At 31.8% G+C, this 19,456-nt stretch overlaps 2 protein-coding genes across 2 annotated transcripts; one reads left to right on the forward strand and one right to left on the reverse strand.

Moving 5' to 3' along the window:
- Nucleotides 1-497: 497 nt before the first annotated feature.
- On the reverse strand, nt 498-1,836 carry LOC105799643 (short chain aldehyde dehydrogenase 1). The gene is made up of 2 exons (XM_012630312.2): nt 1,691-1,836; nt 498-1,550 (listed from the first exon to the last, which is right to left on the reverse strand). The coding sequence occupies exons 1-2, from the start codon at nt 1,717-1,719 to the stop codon at nt 764-766; spliced, it is 816 nt and encodes a 271-aa protein (XP_012485766.1). The 5' UTR covers nt 1,720-1,836; the 3' UTR covers nt 498-763.
- A 14,110-nt stretch (nt 1,837-15,946) lies between these two features.
- Nucleotides 15,947-17,130, forward strand: LOC105797945 (tropinone reductase-like 1). The gene is made up of 2 exons (XM_012627810.2): nt 15,947-16,068; nt 16,222-17,130. Exons 1-2 carry the CDS (start codon nt 16,055-16,057, stop codon nt 17,006-17,008), a joined length of 801 nt encoding a protein of 266 aa, XP_012483264.1. The 5' UTR covers nt 15,947-16,054; the 3' UTR covers nt 17,009-17,130.
- The last annotated feature ends 2,326 nt before the right edge of the window (nt 17,131-19,456 follow it).

Raw genomic sequence — 19,456 nt, forward strand, 5'->3', positions numbered from 1 at the left:
ACTATTTTATTTCTCATGATTTTTAGTTTATTGTAGTGCCCGTAACAAAGTGCAAACATTTATCTAGTGTTTTATAAAGTAAACATGGGGACAAGTCGAGGGTCCTTTCGCCTAATCTCATAAATGAAATGGATATTTTCTACTATTAGTCATTCAACTTTAGCACATTTTATATAGTTTTTTATGATTTTATAATTTTTATTTTAATAAATTATAAATACTTTTTATATTTTAAATAATATTTATAATATCTATATTTTTATTATTCTTTTAATATATATCACCCTTGATTATAGCATGTGGTGGCTTTAATTAAAAAAATAAAAATTTAATAATTTATTTTAAAAATTTTTGAGTACTTTTTAGCAGCATATAAACTCGGTTGTGTTTTGTGTGGATCAATAAAAGAATTAAATAAGTGGGTGTTTGTTTTGGTTGTATGATTGAGGACGTTACTAGGCTCAATAACCCATTTTCTGATCTCATCTGCTAAAGGATTAAAGCACCAATAACCTTATCGCTGCAACATTTATTAACTTTCTTTTACACTGACTCAACAGCTTTACATTGTCAATTTCAACTAATAAAATAGAGTTAAAAATCACATTATAGTACGATGGTAGCTATTAGAGGTTTTTCACCCACCAAAAGAAATAAGGGGGAGAGAAGAGAGTAAACATAGCTTACATGTACACATGTAAATTTATCAAGTTGGCTACATAAATATAAATTCTAAACCCTAATTTATTAGCATAATGGTTGTTCAGGGAAATCCTGCTTTCCATGTTTGATTGTTGAGACTATAACCTCCATCCACAGGTAAGTTGACGCCATTTAGATACTTGGCGTCGTCACTTGCCAGAAACAAGGCAGCCTGAGCGATGTCACTGGGTTCCAATATGGCCCCTTCTAGTACTCCCGCGGCAGATAATATCTCCTCAACCTTTTCCTTTTTTGAAACTCCTGAGGTCTTTTGGAACAACGGGGTGACAATTGCATAAGGAGAAATGCAATTAACTCTAATCCCATACTCACCTAACTCCACTGCCAAATTTTCAGTCAACCCTACCACAGCATGCTTCGATGTGGTGTATGCATGTGACAGACCCATGCTTATCTTTGAAACTATACTAGCAGTGAAGAGAATGCACCCTTTCTTGGCTGGTATCATCACTCTAGCCGCATGCTTAGCACCCAAGAATCCACCTAACACGTTTACATCGAATACTCTCTTGAAGTCATGGAGACTGGAAGCAATGAGCCTTGGTTCCGCCTCCCCTGCTATGCCTGCGTTATTGAACATGATATCAAGCTTTCCGTACCTAGAGACTGCGGTATCCACGGCGTTTTGAACATACGATTCAGATGTTACGTCACAGTGGGTATAGCTGACGCTTTCTGGGCTTCCAAGCTGTTTGCAGAGGGATTGGCCTAATTCGTCTTGGATATCAGCAACTAAAACCTTTGCTCCGTGTTCAACGAACACCCTGGTTGTGCTCTCTCCGATGCCGCTGGCGCCACCGGTTATCAATGCTACCTTACCTTCTAGTCTGTATCAAACAAAGTGTGGTTTATACTTTATACACAACCTAATGATCCAATCTATCCTTTTTATTTGAAACATGGATGCTCTTTTAAAAAAAAAAATTTAACATAGGAAACAGAATTTAAGGGAAAAGAAACAATTTACCTCTTAGCTACCGATCGAAGACTCGCCATTCATCATAGCTCCCGGTTGTTTGGTGTTTTGTGTTTCACTTTCTTTGTTGTTTGTTTTATTATCCTCAAGTAGCGTGTGGGGATGATGTTTTAGATAAATAGTCTTATTTTGCTTTTGTGTGGATGACATTTTGTTTGAAAACAGATGGTTTTTTTCTCTTTCTTCGTAAAGGGTGTTAATCAGTTAACCGACCCGAAATAACATTAATCGAATTAATTGACCTTTTAAAAATTTTAACCGTTAACCGAACCAAAATTTTTTCAAAAAAATTAACCGAACCGAAATTTTTTGGTTAATTCGGTCGGTTAACCGAATTAACCGAAAATTATATGTTTTTTATTTTTGGGTAAAAATTAACCAAATTAACCGAATTACCTGAATTAACCGAATTACCCGAATTAACTAAATTAACCGAATTGAATCACTACATAATTAAAAACATTACATAAGTCTTTGAATCACTAACATTACATAAGTCTTGAAATTAAATTATTTTTATTTATTAAATTATTTGTAATTTTTATGATTGAGTTGGGTTGGGTTGGGTTGGATACTCGGGTTTGGATTGGATTTAGGTGAATAGTGGGTTTATTTATATATTATAATTTTATTTATTAATTTTTTTGGTTAACCGAAAAAATTCGGTTAACCGACCAATTTCGAATTGAATTAACCGTTAATCGAAAAATTAAAAAATAATTAATCGACCCCCGACCGAAAAAGTTCGGTTAACTGATCGATTAATCGAATTCGGTCAGTTAACCGAATTTTTTCGGTTTTATCCAAATTTTGCACACCTCTAATCGTCATGTCTATGAGAGAGAGAGGATGAAAATATGAAATTCAATAGTACTTTTATATTATATCAACAATTTCATCCTAATTTTTAAGATTTTAATTTAGATTTAATTTTTTTTCCAAGATAAAAATAATGAAATTCAAAATAAAATATTGATACAATATAAAATTATTAAAAAAAGAATACAAATTATATGAAGATATTATTTCATTAAATTAAAGAAATAGCTATGCTAATTTTGAGGCCAATAAGATTAGGAATTAAACTTTCTTTCAAGGATAATTATGGTAATGGCTAAATTAGTTTTATTTTTTTATTTTTATCAAAATCATTTATTTAATGTGTTATGTTGTTTTCATATTATTTTGTGTTTACAAATTTATAAATTTATATATTTTAAGTATGTTACCGAAAAAATAAATTAGTTAGGCCTCTTCGTTTAAGATTTCTATTGTTAAATGGTTTAACTGTTAATGAAAATTGATATAATTGATGGAATCAATCAAAATTGACACATGATATGTCATATAAAAGTATTAAGTAAAAACATAAAATAATTAAAATAATTATTAAAATTTTCTAAAAACTATAAAAACATAGAATTATAGGAAAAGGGACAAAATATTTCATCTTAAAGAGTTTTTTTTTAGAATTTGTCTTTGGATTACTTCTAATTAATGATATCTTATGATTTCCTTTTCTGAGTGAAATATCATTTGTAATAAATTAAATAAAGCCAAAGCCCCAAAACAAATCACCATAAAACCCTAACATCTCTATAGTCATCGACGAGGTGATAGTGAGAGTGTCTAAGTAATTAAAGATAAACCTCAAACTATAATTTATATTAAAGGTTGTTGTCACTAAATTTTAAACAAGTGTTCTCTACTTGAAAGTGAAATGCATTACAACTAACACTTGGGTTTTCTCTCTTTATTTCTTATAAAAATGATTACAATTTTAATTTATATTAAAGGAATGAGCTAGTTCTCTGAGGCCCATATGAACCCCAGGAAATCAGATGGCCCGATAATAACTTTTTGACCCACAACTATAAAACCAAGGCCCGAAAAACAATCACCATAAAACCCTAACATCTTTATAGTCGACATTGAGGTGATCAGTGGCGGAGCCAAAAAATTATTTTGGGAGGCCGAAATTAAATTATATATTTTTACAATAGTAAAAATGTAATTTTACTATTTTAATAGTCTATATCTTTACAATTTTTAAAGGATTAAATCAAATTTTTATCATTTTTGGGGGCCAAAGTACAATTTTACCATTGTTAATTTAAAATTTTATAAATTATAAAGGGCTTAAAAAGGAAATTTTCTATTTTAGAGAGGGCCAAGGGCCTGCCAGTCCGCTGACTCTGCCATTGGAGGTGATGGTGAGAGCCTAAATCATTAAAGATAAACCTCAAACTATAATTCATATTAAAGGTAACACTTGTTCTCTTCTTAAAAGTAAAATGTGTTTAATATTTCTCCATTTAGTTTTATAAAATGAGAAAAAATTTAATTTATATTAAAAGGAGGATGCTAAGTAATTAAAGATAAACCTCAAACTTCAATGTGAACTTATTCGGAATGAAGGCCCAAAAGTTCTATTACATTACAGATATCTATGTATAATTTATAGCTCATAAATTTTGTTGTATGTTTAATTGGTGATAAATTATTGTTAATACTTTATAAATTTAATTATTTTAATATTTTTAATAGTATTTAAATAGTGGAACAAGCCTGTGAGTTGGTCTAAACCCATTCAAACCCATAAATAATTTTTATTTTATCCAAACCAATCCGGTCGAAGAAAAAAACATAAATTTGTTTACAATTATTATTTAGAATTTTATTCTTAAAAATTTAATGTTATCATCTAATCTACATTAGCAAGACATTTGTTGATGTAATTTCACAGTTGTGTTTTTTTTTCTTTTTTTCTTTTTAAGTCTCAAATTTAGGGTTAAATTAGTCATATATGCTGAAATACTTTGTTAATTGGTCATATATGTCAATTTTTTTGAAAATTTAGGAAAATAGGTCGTTCCTAGAGAGAGTGTGTGAAAGCGCATCCAGTTAGGCGAACTTTTCTGTCAATTGTGCTAGACATGCTTTCACACACTCTCTCCAAAAATGATATATATATTTCCTTAAATTTTTAAAAAAAATGGTCTATATGGCCAATTAACAAAATATTTCGTCATATATGGCTAATTTAGCCTAAATTTTGGAGGTAATATCAATTTTGTTAACATTGAAGATTAAATTTTTTGAACTTTCTAGATTTATGATCAAATTGGTAAAATGTGTAAATATTGAAGGGCTAAATTTGTTATGTGGTCCATATGAAAAGCCTACGTAAACTTCCCTTACTCATCTAACTACAAGTAACGGGAGAGTGGCTACAAGATGTAATTATGAAAAGTTGAGTGATTAAATACAAAAAATTATAGATGGGTGAACAATATAGAATGAATTGTGTAATTGGGTGATTATTCTTGTACTTTACCCAGAAAATTTAAAGTTAATAATTTAAAGGGATAATTCTTAAAAAAATACATGATTTTTTGTTTAATATGCAATTTTATACACGTAATTTGATTTTGTGCAATTTTATATATGAAATTTTGATTTGATCAATTATCACAAATTATTAACACAATTATTAATATAACCCCATTTTATGTATATATATTGCATGCACATATAATTATATTTTTCAATATAAAATAAATTGATATATTTGTTTCTTTAAATGTGTATGATTGAATCAAAATTAAAATTCTATGTATATATTTAAATCATAATCAAAATTCATGTGTATAATTTCATGTGTATAATTTAATTAAAACTTATTAAATTATGATTCATCAGTTAATTTATTAATTGAGATGAAAGTGGGAATAAGAAAATATTAGTTAACCAATGGGTAAGTAAACGTAGGCAAATAAGTGGAGAATTCAACAGAAGAAAAGGATGGAGGTTTCTTCCATTTCATAGATTTTGCATTTTATTTATTTTCGTTGACTTTTCTATTTCTTTCGCATTTCAACACTTCTACGTCAGGCAAAATATATAAAAAAATTTGAAAATTATATATATGAAAGGCTGATTGAGACTGAATATTATTCAAAATCAAACAATAGCTTTTATTATAAAAATGTTTATATTTTTAATAATTAAAATTAAATAACTTAAATTCTGATATGGGTGAATGGTAAAATTGAAGGTTTGATCTTGGGTTCAATATACATTTATTAGTTTTTCATCACCCTTAATGTGGGTATCATATAATTTGTTATTTAAAATATTATGATAAATTTAATCTAAATTTAAGCTTGCAATAAAAATATCTCTTCAAAATAAATAAAAATTCATTTTATTCTTTTTAAAGAATTCATGAAAGTAAATAAAATGGCCATGTCCATTGAAGAAGTCTTACTTCTACAAAAGAATTCTTTTGTAAAAATAATATGTTAAAACTTAAAAGAAATACATATTTAAAATACGTAAAACTTGCATTGTTCCGTAACTTCTACGGCTGTTTTTCCTTTATGGTATTATATAATACATGACTTCCCATTGTTTTTAGTTACAATTCTATTAATCGTTTTTATCGTAATCAATTATTACAAGAATAAAATAGAGTAATTAGGGTAAACTATTAAAATAGTCACTTTTCTTTACTTTAGATTTCATTTTAGTCATTTATTTTTGAAATGTTATATTTTAGTCATTTACGTTAACGTGTTGTAACATTTTAGTCACTGAGTCGTTAATTGCCGTTAACGGTGTAATAGTAAGCTAATGTGACACGTTAAATAATCATTTCAAACAAAAATTTTTGATTAAATTATACAATTGGTCCCCATATTTTTTTCGTTTTGAGCAATTTAATTTTCTTTTATGTTCTTATAACTTTCTCTTCTTTTTTTTTAATTTTTTTATTCTCCATTCTCTTCTACTTCTCCCTTTGTTTTTCTCCATTCTCCATCTCTTTCAGTGTAGTTCTTTTTTCTTATGTTTTCCATTTGTTAAAACTTTTTTATGTTTATGAAAAAAGAAAAGGCGAAAGCTGAAACCAAAATAAAACCTGCTTCGCATATTCTCACCCCACAACTACAAACCCTAGTCTTTCATCATCGCTTTAACAAACCAATTTGGATCTCTTAATGACCTAGTCCACAAGCTCGCCTCACTTGAAGACCTGGCCAGTCGAGACTTATGGCAGTTCACCCTCAACAAAGTTTCTTGAGCCCGTTCCTTTAACCTCCTAACCAACCCCCACAACCACCTTATCTATCTTGCCTACAACATTCTCGTCCTCTCGAAACTATATTGTTTCACATATTCTTCAAACGAGCCCTACACTCCTAATGACTAAAACGACCACCATACGAAACTTGTCCTCAACTTTACCCAAACCAGTTTGGTTCCATGCTCCCTTTCTCTCTTTGGTTCATCCATGATCGACTTCCAATCAAGCTTGTTTGGGAATATCCAAGAAAGTTTAGATCAATTTTATCGTTTGCTTAATTTTATTCGTCAGAAAATAAAACAAAATGAAAGGAATAATCTACACAATTATGTAAAAGTTTGGAAACGGAAAAAAAATTGTTTTGACTATAAGGAAATCAATTTATGTTTAGATTTGATTAAGTATATGATTTTTATATTGATTAGTTAGATCCAATTTTAGTTTCAAAATTAGGTTATATTCAAATCGAGATTTCATTAAGAATGATTGATATTTAGTTTTGAGTGAAATTCAATTTAGGAATTATGTGAAAGAAACAATGACTTGGTTTATTTGGTGGGCAAAGATTATGTTTCTATCGTGAATAATATGAGAAGAGAGAAAAATAAAGGGAAGAAGAAAAGGAAATAAAGAAATAAAAGATAAAATTAAATTGTTCAAAAAATAAAAGTATAGAACTAGTTTTAACAAAAGAAAAACATAGAAAAATTACGTTAAAAGAAATAACAAATGGAGGAAAACAGAGGGAGAAGCAGAAGAGAATGAAAAATAAAAAACAAAACAAAAAAGAAGAAGAAAAGTTCAAAGAACATAAAAGAAAAAAAATTAAATTGCTCAAAACAAAAAAAATATAGGGACCAATTGTATAATTTAACCAAAAATATTCATTTGAAATTATGATTTAACGTGCCACATTTGTAACGTCCCTATCCCGTAACTATCGTCGGAATAGGTAAGGGGATTACAGGACCTTTAATACAGTTCGGAACAGTAAAACATTGAACATTTACTAAATACCATCTCAAACATACCAAATTCAACGTAATTTCATATGTCAAGTTTATATCCAAATATATGTCCATAACTCATTTCAACACATTATAAAACATACTAAAATGACCATTTCATTTGGTCATACATATGATTCAAAATATTCCTTTACAATTTAACCACATATCACCATTCATACCTTAATTATGCCAAAATACCATTTATCAAAATGACCGCAAAATGAACATAACACATAATGTTTCCATTCTAAACTAAACATTTCCAACTCAAGCCATATCACATAGCTTGATCAAACCCTAAAATCCATACCACATTCACCGACATAAGTGATCATATAATTCACGCCATAAACTAGCTTATACATGCCATATTTATATTATTTACATAAGATCCAAAAGTACCAAAAATCGTCTGGATAGTGTGATAGCAAATCTCCGACCTTGTCCGAAATCGAGCTAGCTTCTGAAATCTCGTATTGCTCGGATAACCGTCGTCTACTCGTTTACTTTTCGTTTCCCCCGATCTAGTTCTGGTAATTGTTTATCTTGATCTAATCAAGCTACCAAGTTGCCGAATATCAAAACCCTATTTTAGTTTTCTTCCTTGCTTCATTTGGCCATAAAAGATGATAAAATGGCCATCATTTTGTTTTGTTTTAATATAATTCATAATAATACAACAATTACCATTTTAGCCTTAGTTATATAACATTAAAATCCCACTAACTAATGTCCATACTAGTCCATGCATTAATTCAATGGTCCAATTGCATCATTAAGACCTCATATTTAAAAAGCCATGTCAATTCGGCACTTTAACAAATGGCATACAACTTTTGCATTTTCTGCAATTAAGTCTTTTTTCACAAATCGGCACACAAACGATAAAACTAATTCACGACAATTTCACACATATCAATTCACATACTATAAGCACAGAAAATAATATTAAAATATTTTTCTAACTCGGATTTATGGTCCCAAAACCACTGTCCGACTAGGGTCTAAATCGAGCTGTTACAACTCTCTCCCTTTAGGAATTTTCGTTCCCGAAAATCTTACCGGTAAATAGATTAGGGTACTGTTTTCACATAGCTTCCTCGGGTTCCCACGTAGCTTCCTTTATCCCGTGTTTATGCCAAAGAACCTTCACAAGTGCTTTACGTTTATTTCTTAATTCTTTGTTATCTCGGGCCAGAATTCTGATCGGTTCTTCGCTATACGATAAATCTGGTTGTATTTCCACATCAACGGGAGAGATCACATATGATGGGTAAGATCACTATCGACGTAACATCGAAACATGAAAAATATTATGTATCTTTTCAAGTTCAGACGATAATGATAGTCGATATGCTACAGGCCGTATTCTTTCAACAATTTTATACGGCCCGATAAATCGCGAACTTAACTTTCCTTTACGGTCGAAACGGGAAATTTTCTTCTACAGTGACACTTTCAAGAATACTCGATCTTTGACCTGAAACTCTATTTCTTTACGTTTCAAATCCGCATATGATTTATGTCTATCTAAGGCTACTTTTAAACTGACTCGAATCACTTTTACTTTTTCTTCAGTTTTTCTGATCAATTCAACCCCGTGAATCTTTTTCTCACTCAATTTTGTCCAGTATAACAGTGTCCGACATTTACGACAGTATAAAGCTTCGTACAGAGCCATTTTCAAACTTGTCTAGAAGCTGTTGTTATATGCAAAATCAATCAAAGGCAAGTGTTTCTCCTAGCTACCTTCAAATTTAAGTATGCAACAACGCAACATATCCTCAAGTATCTGTATAACTCTTTCCGACTGACCGTTAGTCTGAGGATGAAAGGTTGTACTAAAATTTAATTTCGTTCCCAGAGCTTCTTGTAATTTCTTCCAGAATCTCGATGTGAATCTCGGATCTCTATCATATATAATAGACAACGGTATACCGTGTAATCGTGCAATATCAGATAAGTACAATTCAACTAATCTATCCAGGGAGTAATCTGTACGCACCGGTATGAAATGAGTAGATTTTGTCAATTGATCAATGATAACCCAGATTGCATCTTTCTTTTTCAGAGTCATGGGTAATCCCGATACAAAATCCATAGTAACTCTGTCACATTTCCATTCCAGAATCATCACCGGGTGTAATAAACCTAACGGTACTTGATGTTCGACTTTTACTTATTGACAGATCAAGCATTTCGATACAAACTCTGATATATCTCGTTTCATTCCCAACCACCAGTATAACTGTTTCAGGTCATTATACATTTTAGTGCTACCCAGATGAACAGAAAAGCGACTACTATGTGCTTTGCTCAAAACTTTCTGAATTAGTTCAGTATCTTTAGGTATGCAAATTCTATTCCAGAATATTAAACAATCATCAGGTCTAATACTAAATTCAGAATCAGAATTAGACTCACACTGGATTCGTCTGGCTTACAACTCACTGTCATTTTTCTGAGCCTTTCAGATTTGTTGTAGAAATATCGGTCTAGCTTCTAATTCAGCTAGAATAGATTCATCATCACATAACATCATCTGAGCGTTCATTGTTCGCAAAGCAAATAGGGACTTCTGGCTCAAAGTGTCAGCTACAACATTAGCTTTTCCCGAATGATAATCAATTACAAACTTGTAATCTTTCAGTTACTCGAGCCATCTCCGTTGTTGCAGATTCAAATCTTTTTGTGACATCAAATACTTCAGGCTTTTATGATCTGTAAATATTCAGTATTTCTCACCGTACAGATAGTGTTGCCAAATCTTTAATGCGAATACTATTGCAACTAATTCAAGATCATGTGTCGGGTAATTCTTCTTGTGTGGTTTCAACTGTTGAGAAGCATAAGCTATAACTTTTCCGTCTTGCATAAATAAACAACCCAGTCCGTTTAACAATGTATCACTGTAAATCATAAACTCTTTACCCGATTCAGGTTGAACTAAAATCGGTGCCTCTGTTAACAGTGCTTTTAACTGTTCGAAACTCTGTTGACACTTATCAGTCCACTCGAATTTCACATATTTTTGAAGTAATCGAGTTAACGGTATTGCAATCATCGAGAATCTTTTTAAAAATCTCTAGTAGTATCCTGCTAATCCTAGGAAACTTCTGATCTCAGATACATTTTTCTGTGGTTTCCAGTCTATAATTGCAGATATTTTGCTCGGATCAACTCTGATGCCTTCCGCTAAAACAATATAACCCAAAAATCTGACTTTTCGAAGCCAGAATTCACATTTGCTGAATTTAGCATATAATTGTTTATATCTCAAAGTCTGTAACACAATTCTCAAATGTTTAGTATGCTCCATCTCATCACGAGAATAGATCAGAATGTCGTCAATGAACACAACAACAAATCTGTCTAAATACGGTCTGAATATTTGATTCATTAAATCCATAAATACCGCATGAGCGTTAGTCAAACCAAAAGGCATAACTAAAAATTCATAGTGACCGTACCGTGTTCTGAAGGCAGTCTTCGGTATATCTGAATCTTTTACTCGCAACTGATAGTAGCCTGATCTCAAATCAATCTTTAAAAATATGGTAGCCCCTTTCAACTGATCAAATAAGTCGTCGATCCGCGGTAAAGGATATTTATTCTTTATAGTTACTTTATTCAGTGGCCTGTAATCAATACACATTCTCATTGATCGATATTTCTTTTTCACGAATAACACCGGAGCACCCCAAGGTGAGAAGCTCAGTTTTGTAAATCCTCTGTCTGTTAACTCTTGTAACTGTGCTTTTAACTCTTTCAATTCTGTAAGTGTCATTCTGTACGGAGCTATCAATATCGGTGTTGTACCCGGTAACAATTAGATTTTAAATTCAACTTCTCTGATCGACGGTAAACCTAGTAGTTCTTTTAGAAATACATCTAGAAATTCACTGACAACCGATACAGATTCAATCTTTGATTCTGACATTTTAGTATCCAGTACATATGCTAAATACGCATCACAACATTTTTTCACACATTTCTGAGCTCGCATAGAAGATATCACAACCGGTAATTCACTCGAATCATTAGATTTAATCCGAAGAATTTCACCATTCTAACATTTCAGTTCTATACTCTTTCGTTTGCAATTTACAACTGCATCATGTATATTCAGCCAATCCATGCCTAGTATCATATCAAACTCATCAAATGGTAAGAGCATCAAGTCAGCTAGAAAATAATATCCCCGAGTCATCAATGGACATTTCTTACAAATTTTATCAACTAACACTGACTTACCCAACGGATTTGATACTTTAACTACAAATTTTGTAAACTCAACATGTAAACTCTTTTTAAACACTAGTTCCATACAGATATAAGAATGGGTTGATCTTGGATCTATCAACGCAATTATATCAGAATTAAAAAGAGAAAAAAGTATCGGTAATAACATCAGGCGACGAGGCTTCCTCGCGTGCGCGTATAGCATAAGCTCGGGCAGGTACTCGGGTCTCCGATCTCACATTTGAATCTCGTGTAGCACTGCGGTTTCCACTCTGATTCCCTGTATTTCGGGGTGGTCTACCCCTGGTAACAGTATTACTCACTTTAACTGATTGCTCTCTATCAGCAATAGATCTCTCCGGACAGTATCGTAAGAAATGATCTAATGATCCACATCTGAAACATGCCCCATTTTTCAATCGGCATTTACCATAGTGCTTTCAGTTACAATTTTTACAATTAGGTCCCGTATTTCTCATGCTACCCACATTGGCAACGGATGTCGTTTAAGGCTTCAGATTGAATGATCTAGCATCTCTTTCTCTGATTGATATACCCGCAGAAGTAGTGGAACGAGGATGGGAGTCTTTAGATTTCTTTAATCCAAATTGATGCGATTTACTCGCGAATATCTTTCTAGAATCTCTTACTTCAAAATCAGCTTTTCGTTTCTCTTTGGCAAGTTCTTCAGCTTTACAAGCCCTATCAACCAAGATAACGAACTCTTTCAGCTCAAGAATTCCAACTAACAATCGAATATATTCATTTAGCCCATCTTCAAACCTTTTACACATGATAGCTTCAGTAGAAATGCATTCACGAGCATATTTACTGAGTCGTACGAATTCTCTTTCATATTCGGTTACCGTCATACGGCCCTGTTTCAGATCAAGAAATTCTTTTCTTTTCTGGTCAACAAACCGCTGACTAATATATTTCTTTCGAAATTCAGTCTGAAAAAAATCCCACGTAACTCTTTCTCGCGGAACAACAAATATTAGAGTATTCCACCACTGATATGCTGCATCTCTCAACAATGAAATGGAACATTTTAAGCATTCGGTGTACAGGCTAATTCATCGAAAACCCTGATCGTATTTTCAAGCCAAAATTCAGCCCTCTCAGTATCATCACTAGTTGAAGCTCTGAATTCTTCGGCCTTATATTTCCGTATCTAATCAATAGGAGGTCTATTCAATTGCAAAAGATTCGTACCTTGTATATTTTCAGGGTTTGGTTGGGGAACAGGAGGGGGTGGCTGTTAAGCAGCCGAGTTTGCTCGAACAAATTCAGAAAACCATTAAGACATCATTTGAAAGAAAGCTTGTTTAACTTCTCCCTGACCGTTCGTAGCAGGGGCTCGATTCGGAAGATGTAGTTCTTTGAGTGGAAGCTGGCGCGTTACTTTCTACATCGTCGGCTATTGCTCGGTTTGGATCCATTTACCATATAAAATATAATTCAGAAGCTATCAGGAGATATCACACTATCGCAATTTAAATATGACATGTATAGCTAAACTCATATACACTACAGTAGTCCTAGAATCGACTAAACTGTAGCTCTGATACCAATTAAATGTAACGTCCCTATCCTGTAACCATCGCTGGAATAGGTAAGGGAATTACAGGACCTTTAATACAGTTTAGAATAGTAAAACATTGAACATTTACTAAATATCATCTCAAACATACCAAATTCAACGTAATTTCATAGATCAATTTTATATCCAAATATATGTTCATATCTCATTTCAACACATTATAAAACATACTAAAATGACCATTTCATTTGGTCATACATATGATTCAAAATATTCCTTTACAATTTAACCACATATCACCATTCATACCTCAATTATGCCAAAATACCATTTATCAAAATGACCGCAAAATGAACATAACACATAATGTTTCCATTCTAAACTAAACAGTTCCAACTCAAGCCATATCACATAGCTTGATCAAACCCCAAAATCCATACCACATTCACCGACATAAGTGACCATATAATTCACGCCATAAACTAGCTTATACATGCCATATTTATATTATTTACATAAGATCCAAAAGTACAAAAAATCGTCTGGATAGTGTGATAGCAAATCTCTGACCTTGTCCGAAATCGAGCTAGCTTTGGAAATCTCGTATTGTTTGGATAACCGTCATCTACTAGTCTACTTTTCGTTTCCCCCGATCTAGTTTTGGTAATTGTTTACTTGATCTAATCAAGCTACCAAGTTGCTGAATATCAAAACCCTATTTTAGCTTTCTTCCTTGCTTCATTCGGCCATAAAAGATGATAAAATGGCCATCATTTTGTTTTGTTTTAATATAATTCATAATAATACAACAATTACCATTTTAGCCTTAGTCATATAACATTAAAATCCCACTAACTAATGTCCATACTAGTCCATGCATTAATTCAATGGTCCAATTGCATCATAAGGACCTCATATTTAAAAAGCCATGTCAATTCAGCACTTTAACAAATGGCACCTCATATTTAAAAAGCCATGTCAATTCAGCACTTTAACAAATGGCACACAACTTTTGCATTTTCTGCAATTAAGTGTTTTTTCACAAATCAACACACAAACAATAAAATTAATTCATAGCAATTTCACACATATCAATTCACATACTATATGCATAGAAAATAATATTAAAATATTTTTCTGACTCGGATTTGTGGTCCCGAAACCACTGTTCAACTAGGGTCTAAATCGAGCTGTTACAACTACATCAGCTTACTGTTACACCATTAACGACAATTAACACTCAGTGACTAAAATGTTACAACATGATAATGTAAGTGACTAAAACGTAACATTTCAAACATAAGTGACTAAAATATAACTTAAAACAAACAAAAGTGACTATTTTAATAGTTTACCCGAATAATTAATTTAATAACGATTTAAATTCAAATTAAGTAATTATAACTAGAATAAATTTAAAAAAAAGAATCTACACATTTACATACAATGAAACTCAAACTTGGGATCTCAAAATACCCAAAACTTTGACCTTGGCATTGATGAATGGTAGACTCTTCAAAATAATAACCTTTGATAGAATTTCAAGTATTGTTGTCATATAACAATGGATTAAAAAGCAAAATCAATATTCTTGATGGGGAATAGACTCTCTTCAAGAGAAATATTCAAAGTGTCATCCTCGAGGTAGACTCGCAACAATCGAAGGCATTGTCCTATGTTGGGATTTTATTCCCAACCTTCTTGGAGAGCTATGTATGACCCACGAAAGGGGCGCCTCGATTAGTAGAGATAGGTACTGATAGCTTAAATGGTACCATATTTGCAAACATGTTACCTTTAAAGCATAGGTTGGTGGTTCGAGCTAGGTTCTTCCATTATTCTTCACACACCCAATACTGACACTTCTTTCAAGTTTTGTAGGTATTTATCTCCACTAGTCAAGTCACCCCCTCTGTAAGCCGTACATAGCTTTTCGTCGAGATCAGGGGAAAACCTCCGGCTTAAGGATAATACATTCGATTATTGGGAGTCTAAGTCGATTGTCTTAAAGACTATACTTTGAAAACTCTCCTGATGGGAGCCAATTCTCCCCTAAATAAATATAAATTGATTGAGTATTTAGGGACTGGAATATAAAAATAATAATTAGGAAACAGAAACAGAGGACCTTATGTACGGACAACGAGTAACGTGGTAAGAGAGGATTTGCCAAAATGGCTTGGCATATGTTTTAAACAACATGGCATGTTCTGTGGTTGTTGTCTTCTTTTATTACTATTTTTTTTTTCAAACGTTGTAACCTGTTGTTTGATTCTGGGCTTCAGGAATTAAAACCCCTATTAAATGTTTTGGTTGAAATATTGGTGATCTTATTTTTATTTATTTCTCTTTATATACGCATATATAAATGCTTGGATACCAGTGAGAGAAAATAAACAAACAGCCAATACGCAAGTTTCTTCCCTTCCTGCTAAATTCTAAATTTTCACAGACGTGTTAAAGTGAGCATTGCGATGTCTCAGAAGAGGTAACAAACTAAGAACTCGCACCCTAATTTTATGCATTACTATTCATGTTCGAATTTTTTAGCACCTGTTTGTTTTAACAAGTTTCTTTCTCTTAGTTTGATTCCAATTTCCCGAGATGTTCCCCATATTGATGTATAATCTTCAAGTTTCAGGCTTGAAGGCAAGGTGGCAATTATAACAGGTGGCGCCAGTGGGATTGGAGCAAGTGCTGTGCATGTTTTCCATGAAAATGGTGCCAAGGTGGTCATTGCTGATATCCAAGATTGCAAAGGCCAAGCCCTCGCCAACCAGCTTGGCGAAAATGTTGCCTTCATCCATTGTGATGTCTCAAATGAAGATGACATCTGCAATCTTATCGACACCACCATCTCCAAACATGGAAAACTGGACATTATGTACAACAATGCAGGCATCATGGACCGCCCAACAAGCGGAGGGATTTTGGATGCTAAAAAATCAGACCTGGAAAAGATGTTTCAAGTCAACACCATCGGCGCTTTCCTTGGAGCCAAACATGCAGCAAGGGTTATGATACCCCAACGTAAAGGTTGCATTCTCTTCACTGCCAGTGCTTGCACTTCGATTGCAGGGCTTGCATCTCACACTTACGCAGCAACAAAGTATGGGATTCTGGGGCTGGCTAAGAACTTGACGCCTGATTTGGGGCAATACGGCATAAGAGTAAATTGTATCTCGCCTTATGGAGTGGTAACTGGCTTTCCAGGGATTACCGAAGAACAGAGATCCATTGTGGAACTGAAACTGAGCAACATGGGCAATCTAAAGGGTGAAATTCTTAAGCCAGAATGTGTAGCCAAGGCTGCACTATACCTGGCTAGTGAAGAAGCAAATTATGTGAGTGGAGTCAATCTCCTGGTCGATGGAGGGTACAGTGCTGTGAATCCAACCATGTTCAAGTTTGCGAACCTTGTTAATTAATTACCAACCAAGCAATCAAGGCATTGGCCCTTGCCAGAGTTTTTTTCTTTTCAAGTGATGCAAAATGTCAGACTTTTTCTAGTCATATACATCAATATAATAAACAAATAAATTTGTTGGGATATTCATGTAGTTGTTTGATGTGCTTATATATAATAAATACAATAAGAAATCAATTTCTAATTAGTTTTCAACGTGTAATTCGATTATCTATATCATTGTTTGGATGGTGCAAGGAAATTAATTGTTCTAAACTTATGATATACTACAAAGAAATTTATTTTGAAGAGGTAAGCTTGACTTGTACCTAACTAGACATATTGTCGAGATATATAAGCACATGCTTCCAACGAAATTCCAAATTTTCAACTCCTAAATTTTGAAAATCTGTATCAAGAAATTAGGAATCAAAATCCTTTACTTTCTAAAACATTTGCTTGCACATTTTATATACGCAAGTCAATTATTTAATTAATTTTATATATTAGACATACATATGCAGTGAAGTTATGTTCATACTATTTCGCATCTATGTATAAGTGTATGTTTAAAATATATAATAAATTAAAGTTAATTTTAAATTGTGAGTAAAAAATTTTAAATAGCTAAATACATCATATTAAGAATATTAAATTATCATGCTTTTGTCATTTGTCTTGAGTTGATATCGAGTTGGTTTGTGACACCAACTCAATTAACGACATTATTGATGCCAAAATGTGGGTCAAAAGAAATCTATCTAAAAGATATATTTATAAAAAAAATTATATTAAGGCTAAGTGAGACATTGATTGAAATGGACAAATTAATATTTGTTACTTTGTACATAAGTGGGTATTATACTTAATGATCAAGGCTCTTATCAAAACTTTACGAAAAGTATAGGATTTAGAACACTAATATAATAATAAACAATAATAATTAATAATTAATATATTATGTATTACTATTATAATATACGATATTGTATTACATAGTGTAACAATATATTTCAAAACTATTGATACATATATATATAACTATTAATTGGTCTAAAATCAAAATCAAATTTACCAAATGATTTGATTGAATTGGCTCGATTTGGCTAATTAAGTTGGTTTTAATTGCTAACTATAATTAGGGGTGTTCAAATTTTGGTTAAAGCTGAATTAACCGACCGAACTGATCTAATTCAGTTAATCAGTTGGTTAATCGATCTAATTCGGTCGGAGGTCAATTAATGATTTTTTGGAAAGCCGGTTAATTCAGTTCGAAATCGGGTAATTAACCAAATTAATTTTAGGTTCGGTTAACAGTTAAAGGATTAAAAAGTTTAGTTAATTCGGTTAATACTAGTTCAATTTGGTTAAGCATTCAAACACCCCTAACTATAATAGATGATATACTACTACATAATATAATAATATAATATATATAACTATTACTAAAACTATTAATATGTATATATAATTATTATTATATTATAAATTATAATATAAAAGATATAGTATTACATAGAGGTGTCCATGGGTCGAGCCGAGCCCGACCAAAATTTTAGGCCCGTTCGCTAGGCTCGGCCCGAAAAATGGGCCTAACATTTTGCCCAAACCGGTCTGAATAAAAATGTTAAAACTCGGGCTCTGTCGCCCGTATTAATTTTTTTATATTATTTATTATATAATTTTTAAAATATATATAATACATAAAAAAATATTAAAAACATTAAAGTAAATGTTTCCCGAAAAATTGAAAATAAATTTTAAAAAATATGTATACTTAAATAATACTAAGATAGGTGCAACTTAACAAGCAGATGCCTCTAAAATAGTAACAAAATTAACAATACAACAATAACAACAAAATAATAGCAACATTACTTCAAAAAAAAAGTAGCAACATAATAGTGGATAAAATATAACAATAAACTAGCAAAAAAAAGTAAAAAACAACAAGAAAAAAATCAATTTTTTTGCATATTCGATCCAGGTCTGGCCCGAGCCAAAAAAGCTTTACCCGAGGTTTAACCTATTTTCTAAGTAAGCCTTATTTTTTTTCCCAAGTCCATTTTTCGAGCCTATATTTTTACCCAAATTCTCTCACTTTTCAGGCAAGCCTTCGAGCCCGGCTCATAGACAGGTCTAGTATTACGTAATATAATAATATATTTTAAAACTATTAATACATATATATATAACTATTATTATATTATAAGTTATAATAAAAAATATATAGTATCAATAGTTATGCGTAATTTAGTATATTACAATACATGTCTATAACTAATAATACATAAAATGTTATTAAAATTTTAATATCTTAATAAAATATTATTTTTTAAATTAGATTTTGAATTGAGTTTGAATTTTTACAAATTGTATTTGATATTGGGTTTAAATTTTTTTATTGTGGACATAAGGTTTGAACTATAATTAATTTATTTCAAGTTTAGTTAATATTGAGTATATCATT

Source organism: Gossypium raimondii, chromosome 9 (assembly GCF_025698545.1).
Source record: "Gossypium raimondii isolate GPD5lz chromosome 9, ASM2569854v1, whole genome shotgun sequence".
NCBI classification, from domain to species: Eukaryota; Viridiplantae; Streptophyta; class Magnoliopsida; order Malvales; family Malvaceae; genus Gossypium; species Gossypium raimondii.

What these genes read in the sequence shown, in the direction of transcription:
- LOC105799643 (XM_012630312.2), bottom strand. Translation starts at nt 1,719, where the DNA reads ATGGCGAGTCTTCGATCGGTAGCTAAGAG. An exon ending in CTTCGATCGGTAGCTAAGAG is followed by an intron (nt 1,551 to 1,690) that starts GTAAATTGTTTC and finishes TGTTTGATACAG; the next exon opens with ACTAGAAGGTAAGGTAGCAT.